The following is a 15924-nucleotide window of genomic DNA, read 5'->3' as shown; positions in this document are numbered from 1 at the left end:
GTAAATGTTCAGTGCAAAACCCGCAGCCTTTGAAACCATTTCCATCTCAAATCATGTTTTTCCCTCAGAAATTGGTAATTTCCTGCCTGGAAATATTACTTATAGTGTATAAAAGAAAGCAAAATGTGTGTTTTGTGAGCCTTGGAGTGCAGAGCTTAAAATAACAAAGACAGCTCTGTGTGGATAACACGGTCTGTAGCCTCGGCATAGATCTGCAGTCTCCTGCTGATATGTTCCATTTTCTCTGTTCTCTTTGTGCCTCTCTTATTTTACGAGTATGCTGTGCCATTGCCAGGGCAAAATGGGTGGATGAGTGATGGTGTCCATTAGTAAACATAGCCCCATATATGTGCCATCGGCCTAAAGAGCCAATGTCTTGAACCTCCTTTCTCTCTTTTTTTTCCTTCTTCTTTTTTCCGCCCTCCTACTCTCCTCACTTATTTTCCACATTCTTCTCGACTCCTCCTCTTACCTTTTACCACTCTGCCCCCCGCCCCCACTTCATCGTTTTCATTCTCTGCCTTCCTTCCTCCCTTCTCCATCTATCCTCCTTATGGTTGTTTTTCATAGCTACAGCTCTGCAGTAGAGGGAGGGATGAGACCATTTCTCTTCCTCCTTTGTGCACTCATTTTTTTTGCGAGACAGAGCGACTAGACGATGGGTTGAGAATGTTGAGCATTAGGTTGGGAATAGAGCGCTGTTCAAACAAAAGAATAGGCCACTAATATGACAGACGCTGTGTGTATTGCAGAAGAATATTAGCAAATCTTGTTTTCCCCCTTGGCTGAGTAAAGTCAACAACGGGTGTGAGGAATCTGGCTCCTCCATAGACATTCGCTGCTTCCAGTCATGTTGTGGGTGACGAGATGTGGTGTACGATCTTGCATCTTTATGAATTCAAAAAAGCTATGGTTTTATAAATAAGGATTCAAGGTTCAGTTTGGCAAGGCTGCATTTATAAACCTGGGTTCCTTTTCTTTCTAACACCCCTACAACACACACTGAACACAGACACTCTACTGTACACTGGAAAAAAATGCTAATTTCACAATTAGCTTTTCTGTAATTAGTACAAAAAGGTAATTGCAGCGGATATGCAATTAGCATTATGTAAAGTGCTTTTCCCCAGACTTAGGGGCCAATCAGTTTGCCCCTTTACATTCTCAGTGCTGCGGATGATGTGGGAGATGCTCATTGCCGAACATAAGAGAACTTCCTCTCCCTCCCACTCCAATAAATGTGATTCACAAAATGAATCGGTTAGGGTCACATGCTCGCTGGAAAGATGGTTGAGGAAGTTTTTACGTCTCTTTTTCATCTGCCTGTGATAATGAATGTAGAAGAGGGAAATCACAGTTATACCAGCCGTTACAGCACAAAGCCTCCTGATTGCATTCTGGACTCTGACATGTTTTTTTTTTCCTACAGGGAAACCAAATGTTCTTTCACAGCGTGACTGACTCATTGCCTGATTGCCCAACAACCCCCCCCCCCCCCCCACACACACACACACACACACCCAACTCTAGCTCTGTCCTTTTCTCTATTCCGGCTGCCTCTCAGTTTGCATTCAGATGGATTAGTGTTGATAAGAGTGTGTGGTGATTAAAGACTAAATCCAACATAGCTTTGTAATGGAAAATGTTTACTCTTTTAATCATGACTTATTGTGTTCTAACATAAACAGCTAGAATGTCTTAAGACTATTAGGTAATTTCACTTTAACCCAGATATGATTTTTCTTTTTAGGTCTCAGACGTCAAAACCGGACAGTATCCAGCACTTTCAATTTACTGGACAGCAATAAAGATGGCAGGTAACCTACGTGCTGTTTGTTTCATGGCACCATTTTGATGATTCTAGAAACTATGACACCCTTCCAAAGTCCATGCATGTGTGAGCCTTAAAATGTTAACAAAAACAATAACATTATGTATAAAAAACAGTGTTGGCAGAGGTTTTTAGATATGAAGGATCCTTTTTGAATGCCACCACTGATTGTTTTTATACTGAAACACTTTCCCCTGAGGATTTAACTCTGGCCAGGGTGAAAAGGCGTCTGTCACAGTATTTGGATAGGTATGAAATCCAATACGAAAGAAATTCTTAAAGCCCATTTTCTCTCTGTTTGGGCTTTTCTCCTCCTACTGTACAGTTTATGAAACGTACCAGAGAGGGCTTGAAGGCTGGGGAGTGTAAAAACAAGGTTTGAATCTTGCTTAATATTTCAGTGGTATCTTTTATACTACCAAATAATCTACTGTCCTTGAACATTGTGCTTCTCCAACCAAACTGCACATTTTAACCACTGCTTACTAAAAATAGCAAGGTTTAGTGAAATGAATATATCTTTGGCAGATTTACTGACATTTAATGTCTTACGGTCAGAGTGAACTACAAAATACAAGTAAGGATCATGCAATTCCTAAAAATAAGGTATAATAAGGTATGAATCCTTTTCAATGGCAAACTGCTAATTCATTTAATAGCCACCAGCAAATACCATAAATGTGCACACAAACAACCCTCCTTCATTTAGTTTCATAGACAGCACTCTGCACAAAAAGGTATCTTTATGTAAAGAATAAAACCTGTGATTTCTGTCAATGTAGATGAGGGGAAACTAGCATGTCACATGGGCCAACAAATTCACAATTTACAAAAGAAAACAACACAAAGATGAGTAAGACAAAGTAGATCCATAACATTACTTAAAATAGTGATTCATATTTTTGCTCTCATGTTTATTGTAATTTTTTTAAATTCAGTTTTCTTCTTGTTAATGCTATAACATAAATATTTTTTCCTTGAGTACCTCATTAGTTCCACCTTAACTTCTGATGCAGTGAAGTCTCATCAGTCTGATTTGAGTGCACACATCTCATTCCCGGAAACTCCTACACCTAATTGTTCTTCAGCAAACTTAAAAAAATGTAATTCAATGCCTTATTTGCATTGTTTAATCTTCAAGTCCCAACAGGCCCATGTGTCCCCCCCCCCCCGCCCCGCCCCGCCCCCAAATCTCCCAGATTTCCCTCAACCACCCAAGCTTAATCACTTGCTGTCGTGAGCAGTGTTTAACCCCTGCCAGGTTTAAAGAGAATGGCATTCATTTTGCTTTCAAGCAAGATACTTAGATTTGCTGGTGGCTTGCTGAAAAAAACAGATTGTGTCATGCCCAATGAGCCTGTCCCCTTCATGCTGTTTCTCCACTGCTATCCCCACACTCACGGTCCTCACCTTACCACACCATGCCTGGGGAAAAAAAAAATCAATACTGCTTAAGCTAACTGGGCATATTCTCCTGGAAAGGAAGCAGGGCTGGGCATAGTAAACTGAAAGCGCTATAAAACATATGGCTGCATCGAGGACGAAGTGCTTGTGCAGCGATTTTCCAGGGAGCGCTATGTGCCCACTTATGCATTCCTGCGCCCGGATGTGTACCATTATTCAGCCCTTCTGCCCCCCCCTTACCCTTCCCTCCCCAGCTCTGCCTCCATCCATCCACTGTATCCGCTCCATCCCAAGCAGTGTCTCCATGGGCTGCGCTTAAACAAACACATTACTAAGCTGAAATATCTGCAAGTGCCGCTTATTTTTATACAGCCATTGTTTCAGTCTGTCAGTCAATGGGATTCGTTGAGCTGGCCATCTCGAGGCAGGACATGTATTGATGCCTATGTGAATAAAGCGGGAGGTGGAGGCTTTGTATATGTATGCTACATCACCATTTTTTCCTGTTTGGCTCTGCAGCTCGCACGCCCAAGTGTCAAGCTTGATTTAGTTTCCGTTATGATAAATGCAAAGTCCAAAGTCACTGGTATACCTGATGCTTGCACATTGCCAGGCAATTTGCTGACTTGGAACCGGATTAGCATGCACATTGCAGACTGTATATCTTGTACAAAAATTGGCTTTGTCCCTAATGACACTTAGCAAAACACTACCCCCTTTTTAATCAACTCGATTGGAATTGCTAATAATCTTTAATGCAGATTCACAGATAATTGTTCTCTCGTTTTTGCTGTTAACTAATCTCATTTTTGTGTCACCATTAATTGCTTCACGACTTTTAAATTCACTCTGAAAAAGAAAAATGTCAGACGCTTACATGCTGCTGATTAGCATCTTAATAGTATTTTAAAACAAATATTAACTCTGTAGAAATGTTATTGTTGCTGTGATATGTGGATTAGCAGATTCAGGCAAGTTGGTTGCATCTAGAGCATGTAGTTGGTAAAGGTTCAGTCTGAAAGTTTCTCCCTCTCAGTTTGCACAATGGGGGAAACAATCTCCCCCACAAATTGGTCATTAAGGTAGCTTGTGGACTTCCTCACCATTATTTTATCCCAGACCTTCCCAAGCACCACACACAAGTGCAACCCACTGTGCCAGCTGGCAGGCAGTTGGCAGCCCCGGTGCAGGATTAACTGGTACCAGTATGCTGTCCTATAAATAGAGTCTACCAACTGCTTCAGGAAATGAACCATGATGGAGCCTCCCAAAGGCCTACAAACAGGTTGTGCTTTTTATCCCCTCCTCTGTTAGGATTATGTGTGTGTGTGTGTGAGAGTGAGTTCTCTAATGTTTATTGTGGTCTCCTTGAGTCAAACTCACTGTAGGTGTGAATTGCAAAGCACCTGCTTTTATGATGCCATGGTCTATATGTATATTACCCTCTGTGACTGTGGCCAGAGCCAGTTTTATTCCTCACAATATTCTCAGAGCCGCTGCTCTGCAGCCTCTGTGCCAACTTACAATGGAGGTAGCCATTGTTTTTCTCCAGCACTTACCCCGAGCATTGATCCTCTGTTGTGGAACAAGCTATTTGCTTTGTATGTTTGCCTGCACTTCCGCTTTTGATGGACTCTCTGGATTGATCCTGGCTATGTAGTCATTATCTCAGCTCAGTAATGTTAGTTTAGGTGGAACCTCAGGAAGAAAGACACCAGCGGGGAAGAGTGGCTTAAGAAAAGATCTAAGTGTTCCAGGAAAAGAGGTGGTGTGTGTGATTTTGATTGTGTTATGTGTTGAGATGGGCTGAACTGACTGGCCTAAAGAATGAGCTTACTCAAATCACCCAATGTTCATATCAGTTGAAATGATTGTAATGTTTGTTTGTAGTGTAGCTAGTTCTGCTTTATTCTGTCATCTCTAGAGGAAAACAGAAGCACAGACTGGTTCATTGATAACTCTAAACAGGTTGTGGACCATAATCCATGTTTTTTGAATCCAAAGGATTTTGCTTTGCGTCAAATATTTATTTTTGTATCTCAGGTTTTACTTTCTTGCAAAGCTCAAGTCCCGCTACAGCGAGTCCACTGGAAATGTTTTGCTGGCCCTCAGGTGCTCTGGAATACATAACTTAGGAACAGGTTGTCGGTGTCACTTAGTGTGGGGAAGGAAACGACATGTTCATGGCAAGCAATCATATAAAAAAAGAAGCCAAATGTTCCAAAATGTGCTTTAACCCTTGAAGAGTACTAATGTACTAACCACATTTTCATATTAAACTTTTTATTTGATTGGGCGCCCGCGTTGCTCAGTCGGTAGAGCGGGCGCCCATATATAGAGGTTCACTCCTCGATGCAGCGGCCACGGGTTTGACTTCATGTCATTCCCCCTCTCTCTCCCCTTTAATGTCTTCTGCTGTCCTTTCAAAATAAAGACTGAAAATGCCCAAAAATAAATAAATAAAATTAAATAAAAAGAAAACTTGATTTGATTAACTTTATTCAACTCATTTTAAGACTGGAACTTTCTGAGATGGGTTTTTATTTTTTTAAGTTGACTTTAATTGACAAACGCATTTTTTTTTTTTTCTTCTTTTTTTATTCATTTCAAAGTAGGACATTTGGTCATTGTACCAAAATACCAAGACTAACCCACTGCTGTTATCTTGTCTTTTACAACAGTTTAACAGTGGATGAAGTCCAGGCTAAAGTGGCACTCGTCCATAATGAAGAGCAGGTTCTCTCTGAGGATGAAGCAGTGGTAAGTTATAACAAAAAAGATGTCTAAATACATGATATACAGCATGTCCACTTTTGTATTGTAGGAGATATCTTTTAGGGTGGCGTTAATTCTATATTTTCCTTGTCGTCAATACGTCCTATGAAAAGACAACCTAACCCTAATTAATTATGTATTAATAGTAATTAAGTAGTGCATTTGTTGGAACTATTTGCGCATTAATACAAAGAGTATTTACAGCACTGGTGTATGTGAGATTGCATCAAAAGTACAAGCTCAGCTATTGCACGCCGCCATTATCATCTATACATACACCATATTGCATCTATGTCTAATGGAAATGCTTTAAGATATCCAGTTTTAGCCATATAGTCGATTCATGTAGCTCAGCATTTTTCCGATTTTCCAAACAGCAAGCTGATACACGTCTTCATCCCCTTTTGCTATCTCTGTTGTTTTTATATCTTGCTTGGGTTGACTGTATGTCTGTTGGGGTTGCTGTTTCCTCCACACTTACAACAGGGTCCCTTCCAAATTCATTTGAATTCTGAACAGGATGAGGACAGTCTCCCAACAATGATTTTCCCTTAAGCTGCACTGTGTGAGAATGCGGCTGTCTGTTTCACTTTAAACTTGTTGAGCTTCCCTCTCACCAGGCAGCAGATATCAAAATTTCAGGCTGTAAACAAAATGGCTAGAGCTATATTTTTTCTCTCTTCTGCTCCCTTTTCTTTTTTGTTGGTATATGCAATCATAAACTCCCGCACGCTGCTGGGTTCTCCTACTGCAGGGCAGGAAAGCTTAACTTAACTTGTGAGTAGGTTGTCACATTTCTGAAAATGTGTTTGCAGTGATGTTCAAATTTTTCCCCAATGAAGTTTGCTGTATTTATAGTTAGAGGTAGAAATGTCCTCAACCATGTTAGGGTGTGACAATGAGTATCTTGCATTGGCTTGCTAATTTTAGGTCCTGTAAAATGTCTAACTAGAGAAATTATTTGGATGTTGTGCTGTTAGTATAGAACAGAAAAAAAGCTAAGAAGCACCAAAGCTCACCCGCATGAAAGACTGCCGGATGGGAAAAATCAGTGCTTATTTGTTATTTCTGCTGGCTAACGGGGAGGCATTCATAATGAATTCAACTGCACCTGAAGAGGATGAATCAATATGAATATGCATGAATATGAAAATGTGTACTTAACTGCAACCACAACAAACGGCAATCAAGCTGGGCGAATTCAACAGGGTGCCATTGACAGTAGTTAACAGGCAATTGACATTAGAACTGATAAGCGGCCCTGTGTTAGCACTTTAATCAAGGTCCAAGGGCGGTAACAGTTGTACGATATGAGAAGGTAATTCTGTGTACTGGTAGGGAGTTAGAGAAACAATTTGGCTCTATGACCATTTAGTTATTCTTTGGCATTTCTATCATAGAAATACATTTTCTGCTGACTTTAACATTGCAATTACATTGCCATACAGCCACTTCATACCCTGAATATGTGCAAATCCTTTCACATTGATGCATAACACAGTTGAGAATGCAATAACACTGGGTCTTCATGCTGTACTCTTTTATATGTAGGTGGACAGGAAAGGAACAACAAATATTCCCTCATTGTTGCTCACTTGTAATGTCTGAAGACCTTGATTACTTTTCATCTGATGCTCAGGGTTTGGGCCATATATTATTTTTTACGTGCTTATTCAATTTGTGTCATTTTCACACCTTTTTATTGGTTTCCCCCTTTTCCCTTTCTCCTAAGAAGCTTTGGCCTCCAAAGAAAATTTAGTTTCCACTTCAGCGGCCCAGATAATTCAAGAACAGAGAGGATTTTCAAGAGAACAATTTGATGATCAAAGGAGGCACTCCACTCTGGAGGGAAAAGGGATATTTTGATGTGGTGCTCCCTCAGTATTCTATCATTATGTTATAGCCCTCTATTCCCGGAGAAACCCATGTTAACGTAGTTTCAAGTTCACTGCTTTTACACGGTAATCATAGGTGAGAAGAATGTCTTGTCCGTGTCAAAAATTGAATAATCTTTTTGAAATAGTCTTCTTTAAACACATGTTAAACACAGCATAGAGACTTAAGCTGATATCACATCAATGCTCAAAACTGAAACATTTGCACTAAATCAGCTTTTAGCTAAATCTCGCAAAGAGAGGACTCTCTTCTCTTTTGGCATTACCCATAGGACAATACATTCTCTGAAGTATTGATGTGTGACCAAGCTTGGACTGCAGTAGTGTGCTGGTGAACAGAGGTGGAGGAAATTGCCTTCTCTCAAGAACTGGGCATTTGTGCAGAGGTGAAATTCACTTATCCATCTACTACCCACCAGCCTCCCCCCAAAGCCCTTCACTCAGTCTACCAGAAACACAGAGATATTAAGTATATAGAATGTTATTATTTCTCTTTTGAACAGGAAAGTGGAATAAATCCCCCTATTCAAAACAAAAACAACAAAAAAACCTTTTAGTGTTCATGGACCTTTTGGTGGTGATAAGAAGAGAGCTAAGTTTTTTTTTTTTTTTTTGTCTAGATGTAAAACATTGCTATAGGTACATGAAAGCTTAGGAATTCCCCCAAACAGCTTGCTAGTGAGTGTGGAAAGCTTGTTTTTTTTCACAGTTTAATCATATTATCTATACCCCAGGGGTTCCTATATACAGTAGAAGACAGCTGTCATTAGTTGGTAACAAGGCAGAAACGAAGACTGTATGGTTGGGAGCTAGTGGTGCATGGACTAAGGGAAACAAAGAACCTTAAAGATCTCAAAATGAGCTCTTTGGCATCAATAACTAGCTTCAAGAAATCCTGTTTTTTTAAAGGACCAATAGACTAAATACTCTATTGGTCAGTGCTTGATATAAAGGAAACTGCTTTGTTGTATTCTCTTGTCATTTAGACTGCTTAGATGTCTTCATACTGTAATCGTATACTGTGCTGTAAATTAGTATGATGAAAAACAGGCGTGTATTTCAGAGTTTAAGTTTCTTATTGAGTGGTTGACGAAACAGTGTTGCTTTAATGTTTAATTAAGTAACTTTTTTGGCGCCCTCGACTATGTCACATGATCTTTACCAGCAGGAGTTGGTCCAGATGTCACGGAATTGTTCAAATTTCTATTTACTTCCCTCTGAGCATTGTAAGGAGATTCACTTGAAGTACTTTAAACAAAACAAAAATTGTTATCATAAATACAGATAACGTACAGTATCTAGTGCTAAATCAATTCATTGAGTGCAACAATTTTCATAATCAAGTCGGCGTTTAAAAGGTCTCACATTGTAAAAAGTGACATTTCAATGTGTTTATTGGTTATAAAGCAGGTTGAGGGGCATGCTACATAAATAAGTATAAGATAAGTATTCAAACCTTCAATCCCCAGAGAAATGCACACAGCCCATATTCAGACACTGTTGCCTTAAACAGCCGTCAGGACTGCCGTACGTTTGTGACAACTAGACTATACAGGCTACAGGTATAGAATGCCGTTACAGTCATTCCCCAGCTGCAATGATGGTGCAGAGATGCCGAGAGTGCAGATGCGGAAGACCCGGAAATGCTGACCAATCAGAGCAGACTGGGCTTTTGTCTGGAGTAGAGGGTTAAACCCTAAAAGACGGGGGTGATTACAGGTATATTCAGACAGTATGAAAATGGTTTTTTTTTTAACATTCAAGCATGTAAATTTGTTCTAGTAGAACTGTTGGTTAAACAATACAAGTAATATGATTATGTCGCCTTGGGCACTGGAAACTTGTGATTTTATAGACCACAGTTAACTGAATAGTTATGTCTAAATACTTCTCATAACACGATTACAGTTATCAGCAACAAAAACCTTTTCTATACCATTTATCAGTCATACATCTTTCTGTCATAGTGACAGATTGATAGCATCCTACGAAGCCAGAAAGCACCTGCGAAGCAAGCCGGCCTGACATGACTTCCACTTTCTATCTTGGCAACAACACTGAGCTCTTTTGATGTTCACAACATCCACTGATACACAGACAACAAACACAGGGTGCCCCTCCCTCCTAGACACTACCAACCAAGGTCAGCCGCTCGGCCTGGCTCTTCACACCATCTGTTTGGGGCTGGTTGACATTTGGCCTTAGCCAACACTGAAATCTCACCTTGGGGGGGCAGATCAAGAGGGCAGGTTTTAGCTATTTTTCATCTCAATGGCAAGAATTAAGATCTTGACTGAATGCGCAAGATATTAGTGAAGAGAGATATTTAGTGATTTATATTGAATCAGTGTATATGCTTTTAAAATGTGGTAAAAACACTATAATGGCTTTTGACTTCTTATACAATGCTGCACATATACTGCACATTACATATGGAGTCCAGATATAACCATGACTGCAAACCAAAAGACTGATCATTGGAGCCACAGGAAGGCAGGCATTACAGTACATCCTGTTTGATGATGTCTCGCCAGCCTCCAGAAGGGGGCAGCAGGCCTCTAAACTGAGCGCGAGCTAATGGAAAAAATGGAAAGTCACATTCACAGGTCATTTAATCTCTTTGTTTTGTCATGGGCTGGGCCTCTGGTGCTGTTTTCCTGCCTCACTCTCTCAAAAAAGAGTGCGATCCCTCCTGTTCAGAAATGAACAATTCTCATCTGCCTCCAAGAATTAGCTTTTTCATGCATTTGTAGGGAGGTTTCGTAAGCTTGCAGTGAGTCTAGGATTGTGTGTGTGTGTGTGTGTGTGTGTGTGTGTGTGTGTGTGTGTGTGTGTGTGTGTGTGTGTGTGTGTGTGGTGTGTGTGTGTGTGGTTGTGTGTGTGTGTGTGTGTGTGTGTGTGTGTGTGTGTGTGTGTGTGTGTGTGTGTGTGTGTGTGTGTGTGTGTGTGTAGGAGAGTTTTGGTTCTGGATGGGACTACAATAGCGGTTTTCTTTCACTGTCTGTATTTAACTTTCTGAAATGCCTTTATTTGGACCAATGTATGCTTTTATGTCACTGAGAGTAACCAAGAAGTTTGATATCTGCAGACCTAAGCTGCACTTACCGTAGCATCCTATTCTTACTGAACTGACTGTATGGATGTAGGCCATGATGTTACTTTACAGTGTATGCACAGGCTTGCCATGCCACGCTGTGTTTGCTTTTGGATGACACAGTAGCAAAGTTAAACCATACACAGCTTACACTGTATGATCTCAGTAATTTAGATGGTAGAATTAGGTATGTGCAGGCAAGCAGAATCATAGTATTAAACACTGGCAGCCATATCCAGGTTTTGCATATCCACTTCTCTATTCCAACAAGATTATAGTCTTGTGTTAAAAGCCTGCTGGGTATATTAGGCTGGCTAAGCTGAAGGGGGGGGAAAAAGGGGGTGGTCTGCACCTTTCCCCCCTCAGTACCGTTCATCACCCCCCATCACACGCGTCATATTTTTGCTCCCCAGCTGGAGTGCTTTCAAGCTATATAATGCAAAATGACAGGCTGAAACCAGAGGTGGAGTGATACGCGGTTTGTGGAGCTGAGGTTGAGAAAACTGACCCGCTAAAAACGCTGTAAGGTGTCATGTTCTTTTGAGATAGGACAATGAGGGGAGGCAGAGGAGGGGTACAACTAGTGATTTGGGTGGTAACTGTGAAAGATTTTTTTTATTTGCTTCAGGCTGCACACATGACATTCCTCAATCTATTGCGTTGCCCGCTTCCTCTGCTCTAAAGCTTAGATCATGCCCAAAAAATCAAGCTAAAACTAACGTTCTCAACTACAATTCCGAGTTGTTTGAACTACAGAAATCTGTTTAGAATGATCTTAATGAATAATACAACAAGGACGAAGCATGTAAACTGCGTTGTTTGTTTGTTTATTCAGAATGGAGCGGATCCCAAATGGATCCAAATGAAGAAATGTAAAAAAATGAAGAAAAAAAACCTTGACCCTAGCTTCCTCAGCGGAATAGTGTGGGTCAGAGCCGTAGGGAGTCACTCTGGTGTGGGTAACAGATCAAGGCAGCAACACAATTAAAGCCCTGGAGCCATATAGGAGACTTTGTCTCAGTCACCTAATTAATAGGCTACTGTCCTTCGCCACGGTCTGCATGCTGCACTGGCCGACAACGCTCCGGATATAGGAGAGACCATATCTGCTGCTAAAGGACTCATGAGGTATCTGAAACAATCCGGCCCGGTTGCGCAATAATCGAAGACTGTGCTACAGATGGGGGGGAGACACGACGACTTAGCACAGTTAACCTCACATTCAAGTCAATGCAAGACATATACCCAAAGCTACGGGAGAAGCTGGAGAGGCATAGCTTTCTCCCCACCCAATTAGGCTAATAAAGTAATGATTCACAAAAAAACACAAATGCTTGTTCAATGGCCCGGCCCAGCCTGAGGATAGTGGTGGGAAGTATCGGCCCGACCCGGCCCGCTATGGCAGAGAATCTAAACTCTACTCTGCACCTCTAATCTTCTCCGCAAGAGAGGGAAGCAAAGTGAAGAGGCATCATTTTATGCTGCTCCAACAAGAAAAAAAGAGGTTTAATATCAAGAGGTGTCTTATGTTCCATCTATCTGTCTGTATCTATTTACCTACTCTGTTTATCTGTCACCTTTTTCTTTACATGAATTCTGTTTACGGCTTCTTTCTTGACAAATTGTTGTTTTTCACAAGCGTCCTAAACAATAATGGAGAAAAAAGTGAGATGTATGAAAAATACAACACTGTCAAGACTAAAGAATGCTTAATCACAACGCTGTGTTTGTACCGCTTTGACTCCATCGCTAAAAATCATCATCTTACAAGCTGTTGTGACAAACCAGCCTTAAAGCAAGCTCAAGGCAATAGTTTGTATTCTTATCAGCTTTAACCGCTTGACAAATACTATTGATGTTGCACCCGTGTACCTGCAGCTCCCAAGAACAGGTTACGCATATAGACATTGGTCTCCTCTGGTGCAATCTATGCTAGTGCTTCCCAGGTGAATGCATTGATCAGTGATCTTGTACTGGATCTCAAGAACAGAAAGGATGTTTTAGCATTGGCAGCAGCCTCTAAATACCCCGTTTACCTTTCTGGAACATGTTAGAGGGATTATTCCTTAAATTATGCTAATTACAGAGAGTGGATAATTGGCTTATTTTATGTACAGTCATTTCTTTTTACAGTATAGTTGGGGTGGGTGATGAAGTTAAAGTCAGTTTCACATTGGTGAAGTTGTAATCCTGAAGATTTCAGTTCTGGTTAATTTGGTGGCACCTGTGGTGGTGGTGGTGCTAAGCATCAGAGTGTAAATGTGTGTGAGTGTTTGTCTGATGAGCAGGTGGCACCTTGCACGGCAGCCTCAGCCACAGTGTATGAATGTGTGTGTGAATGGTGAATGGTTCCTGTACTATATAAAAGAGCTTTGAGTAGTTGTTAAGACTAGAAAAGCGCTATATATGAAAAGTCCATTTACATTTACTTGCGTTTTACATAAATGCGATTCGATACAAACACTCAAGCAGCTCAACTTTGTCAGAATACAACGGAGGAGCAACTGTGCTGGTCAACTAAACAAACTTGCGTTGTTTAAATAAAGAAGTCAGTAAAAATATTTGCAACTGCAATTGGATCTGAAAAATGCCAACCTTGAATTATACCAAAAGGGGGTTGTTTCATGAGCATTATTAAGGATTATTTAATGAGTAGCTCAGTCTGTAGGGAGTTGGGTTGGAAACTGGAGAGTTGCTGGTTCAAGTCCCCGTTTGGACTAAGGTATGGAACTTTTGAGCATGGCACCAACCCCCCCTCAACCATTCAGGGCCTCCTTTGCTGTACATATCTTGGAAACACACTTCTGGAAAAACAACGTATCTCGGGACAAGCAGAGCTAGCCACGTTAAATTACATTTTACATAAATAATTTATAGTGCTCGTCTCTGAGTCCAAACAAAAGTAAACACAGAAAGCATAGTTCCCTGGATTGGCTATTGTAGCTAACTGCATAGAGAAACATAGTAACATAGTAAAAACAGCCACAATTAATAATGAGAATAACACCCAGGGTGAAAAACATCAAATTTCCCTTTTATAAAACTAGTTTGCCAATATTGACGTAGATGGTGATAATGCTGTCAGACACCAAACAAGATGAGGACCACAAAAGCGTCACGTTCAATAGTTTATTAAAGGGTTGGGGGTATGGGAGTTTCAGAGGTACCGGGAAATCAAAAAATCAGCACATGTGTAGATCCCCAGTAGAGAGCAGGAGCTGGATGATCCGAGAAGTCCGGAGCAGGAGAATACGGAAGCAATTGAGCGGATCCGGGATCAGTAGAGGGTCAAAAGGCTTTTCCCAAAACAGGCAGGTAACCGGTACTGGTAGCAGACGATCTGACAAGTGAGGACTGAAAAACAAGGCATTATATACAGGACATGATGAGTGGTGAATGCAGTGCAGCTGGTAGGTAATGAGGGTGAGGCAGAGCAGAGCAGAAACAGGTGAAAGTCATCAAACGCCAATCAGCGTGTTACCAGGCAGAGAGAGGGCTCATGACAAATGCAAATGCAAATCGGACTGCAACGCATCAAACAAAAATATTAAAAGATGTAAAACTTACACTTGAGCAACTCATTTTGTTAGTTTTTTTCAGTACATTTTGCTCATAATAACTTATTTTTAAAACTTTATTAAATAACAGTATCACTACTCACAATGAGATTTTAATGAAAGCCATTTGACAACAATATATAGCTATTTCCCAACCACACAGTTTAGTCATCTGCTTAATGTTAGGTTTTTCAGTCTAAAGCATCACAAATCTGGATGAACTGGATTTGTTTCTAGATGAATTACAGAATTCTCTATTTTATTTCTAAATATCATGTCACATCTAATATCCTCTGACCCCAGACAGACCACTGGCTCCTGAAAGAACATCTTGTTGAAGAACCTCATATCCTTTGTGGTGAAATGTGTTTTGTGTTTCCATGGTGACCCCGCTGTGCAGCATATAAGACAATAATGAAAGCTCTCAAAGGCCGCAGGGCTACCAGAAAAGTGCACGTCCTCAATGTTTCAGCTATTGTGGCACTTGAAGGAGTTACACAACCTGACGTTCACCCTGAGAATGTTTCCTTCCCCCATCATCTCGGGGGTTTTGAGACCGGCAAAGATTGGGCTTGCTAGCAAAGGGATGACACATGGAATGACAAAACTCCTGTGTCTGTCTGTCAGGCTTGGTCTTTATCTGACTGACATTTGCTGGCTCAGACTCATCCAGGCTCTGGAGAAGCCAGGGATAAGAGTCAGACACAGATGGTTTTCCCCTTGCAATTCTGTCTAGTGCAAGATTCAGTCGGGGGAATTTTTTTTGTCTGTTTTACAGACTCTCTAAAATATAATTGCATCTCTTCACATCCTGCAACAATGTTTTTTTGTTGTTGTTTTTTTTGTTTTTTTGCAGGGCTTCATTCTTTTCGTCTGTGCTGACCCTACCTATTGGTGATTAAGGCTTGATAGGGCTGTTACTTAAGCAGAGACATTTCTTGTCCTCTCGAGTAAGTCAAAAGAACAATGCAAGAAAGCATTGTGCCATTTACAACTGAGGGGCCAATGCCAGCATGAAGGTGTAGATGGGGGCTGGTGTAGGTGTTAATTTGATTGGCGAGAGAAAAAAGCATCTGCTTTGCAATAGCTTCACAGTTGCCTCAAAAGCACGCCTTCTATAGTTTCCAAATAAGGATACCCACTTCTGTGTGCCGAGGAGTGTCGCCTTCAGAAGACGTGTAAGAGGGATAGAAATTGTTGCATGAGAAACATTTAGAGACATCTTTTTTTTTTTTTTGTGTGCAGATTTTCAGGACCTTGATCCGTTTTCTTTTTATAGGCCCCAAACCTTTTTTTTCTCCAGGCAGTTTTTGAGTATATGTAGGCAGAGAACAAAAAAAGGGGGGGCAGGGGGATAAGGGTGGAGGC

The 15924-nt window shown here is 40.9% G+C and overlaps 1 protein-coding gene across 3 annotated transcripts in view; it reads left to right on the top strand.

The window, feature by feature from the left end:
- LOC116707280 (glucosidase 2 subunit beta) overlaps positions 1-15924 on the top strand; it is a 124151-nt gene that overhangs the window by 21882 nt on the left and 86345 nt on the right. For all 3 annotated transcript variants that reach the window (XM_032544571.1, XM_032544573.1, XM_032544570.1), the window contains exons 7-8: positions 1751-1817; positions 5917-5995. In XM_032544571.1, coding sequence (XP_032400462.1) covers positions 1751-1817; positions 5917-5995 — 146 coding nt within the window. The remainder of the gene's footprint in view (positions 1-1750; positions 1818-5916; positions 5996-15924) is intronic.

The sequence above is a fragment of the Etheostoma spectabile genome, chromosome 19, assembly GCF_008692095.1.
Source record: "Etheostoma spectabile isolate EspeVRDwgs_2016 chromosome 19, UIUC_Espe_1.0, whole genome shotgun sequence".
Taxonomy (NCBI): Eukaryota; Metazoa; Chordata; class Actinopteri; order Perciformes; family Percidae; genus Etheostoma; species Etheostoma spectabile.
The sequence above is the reverse complement of the archived record's forward strand: the minus strand, read 5'-3'. Positions and strand labels throughout refer to the sequence as shown.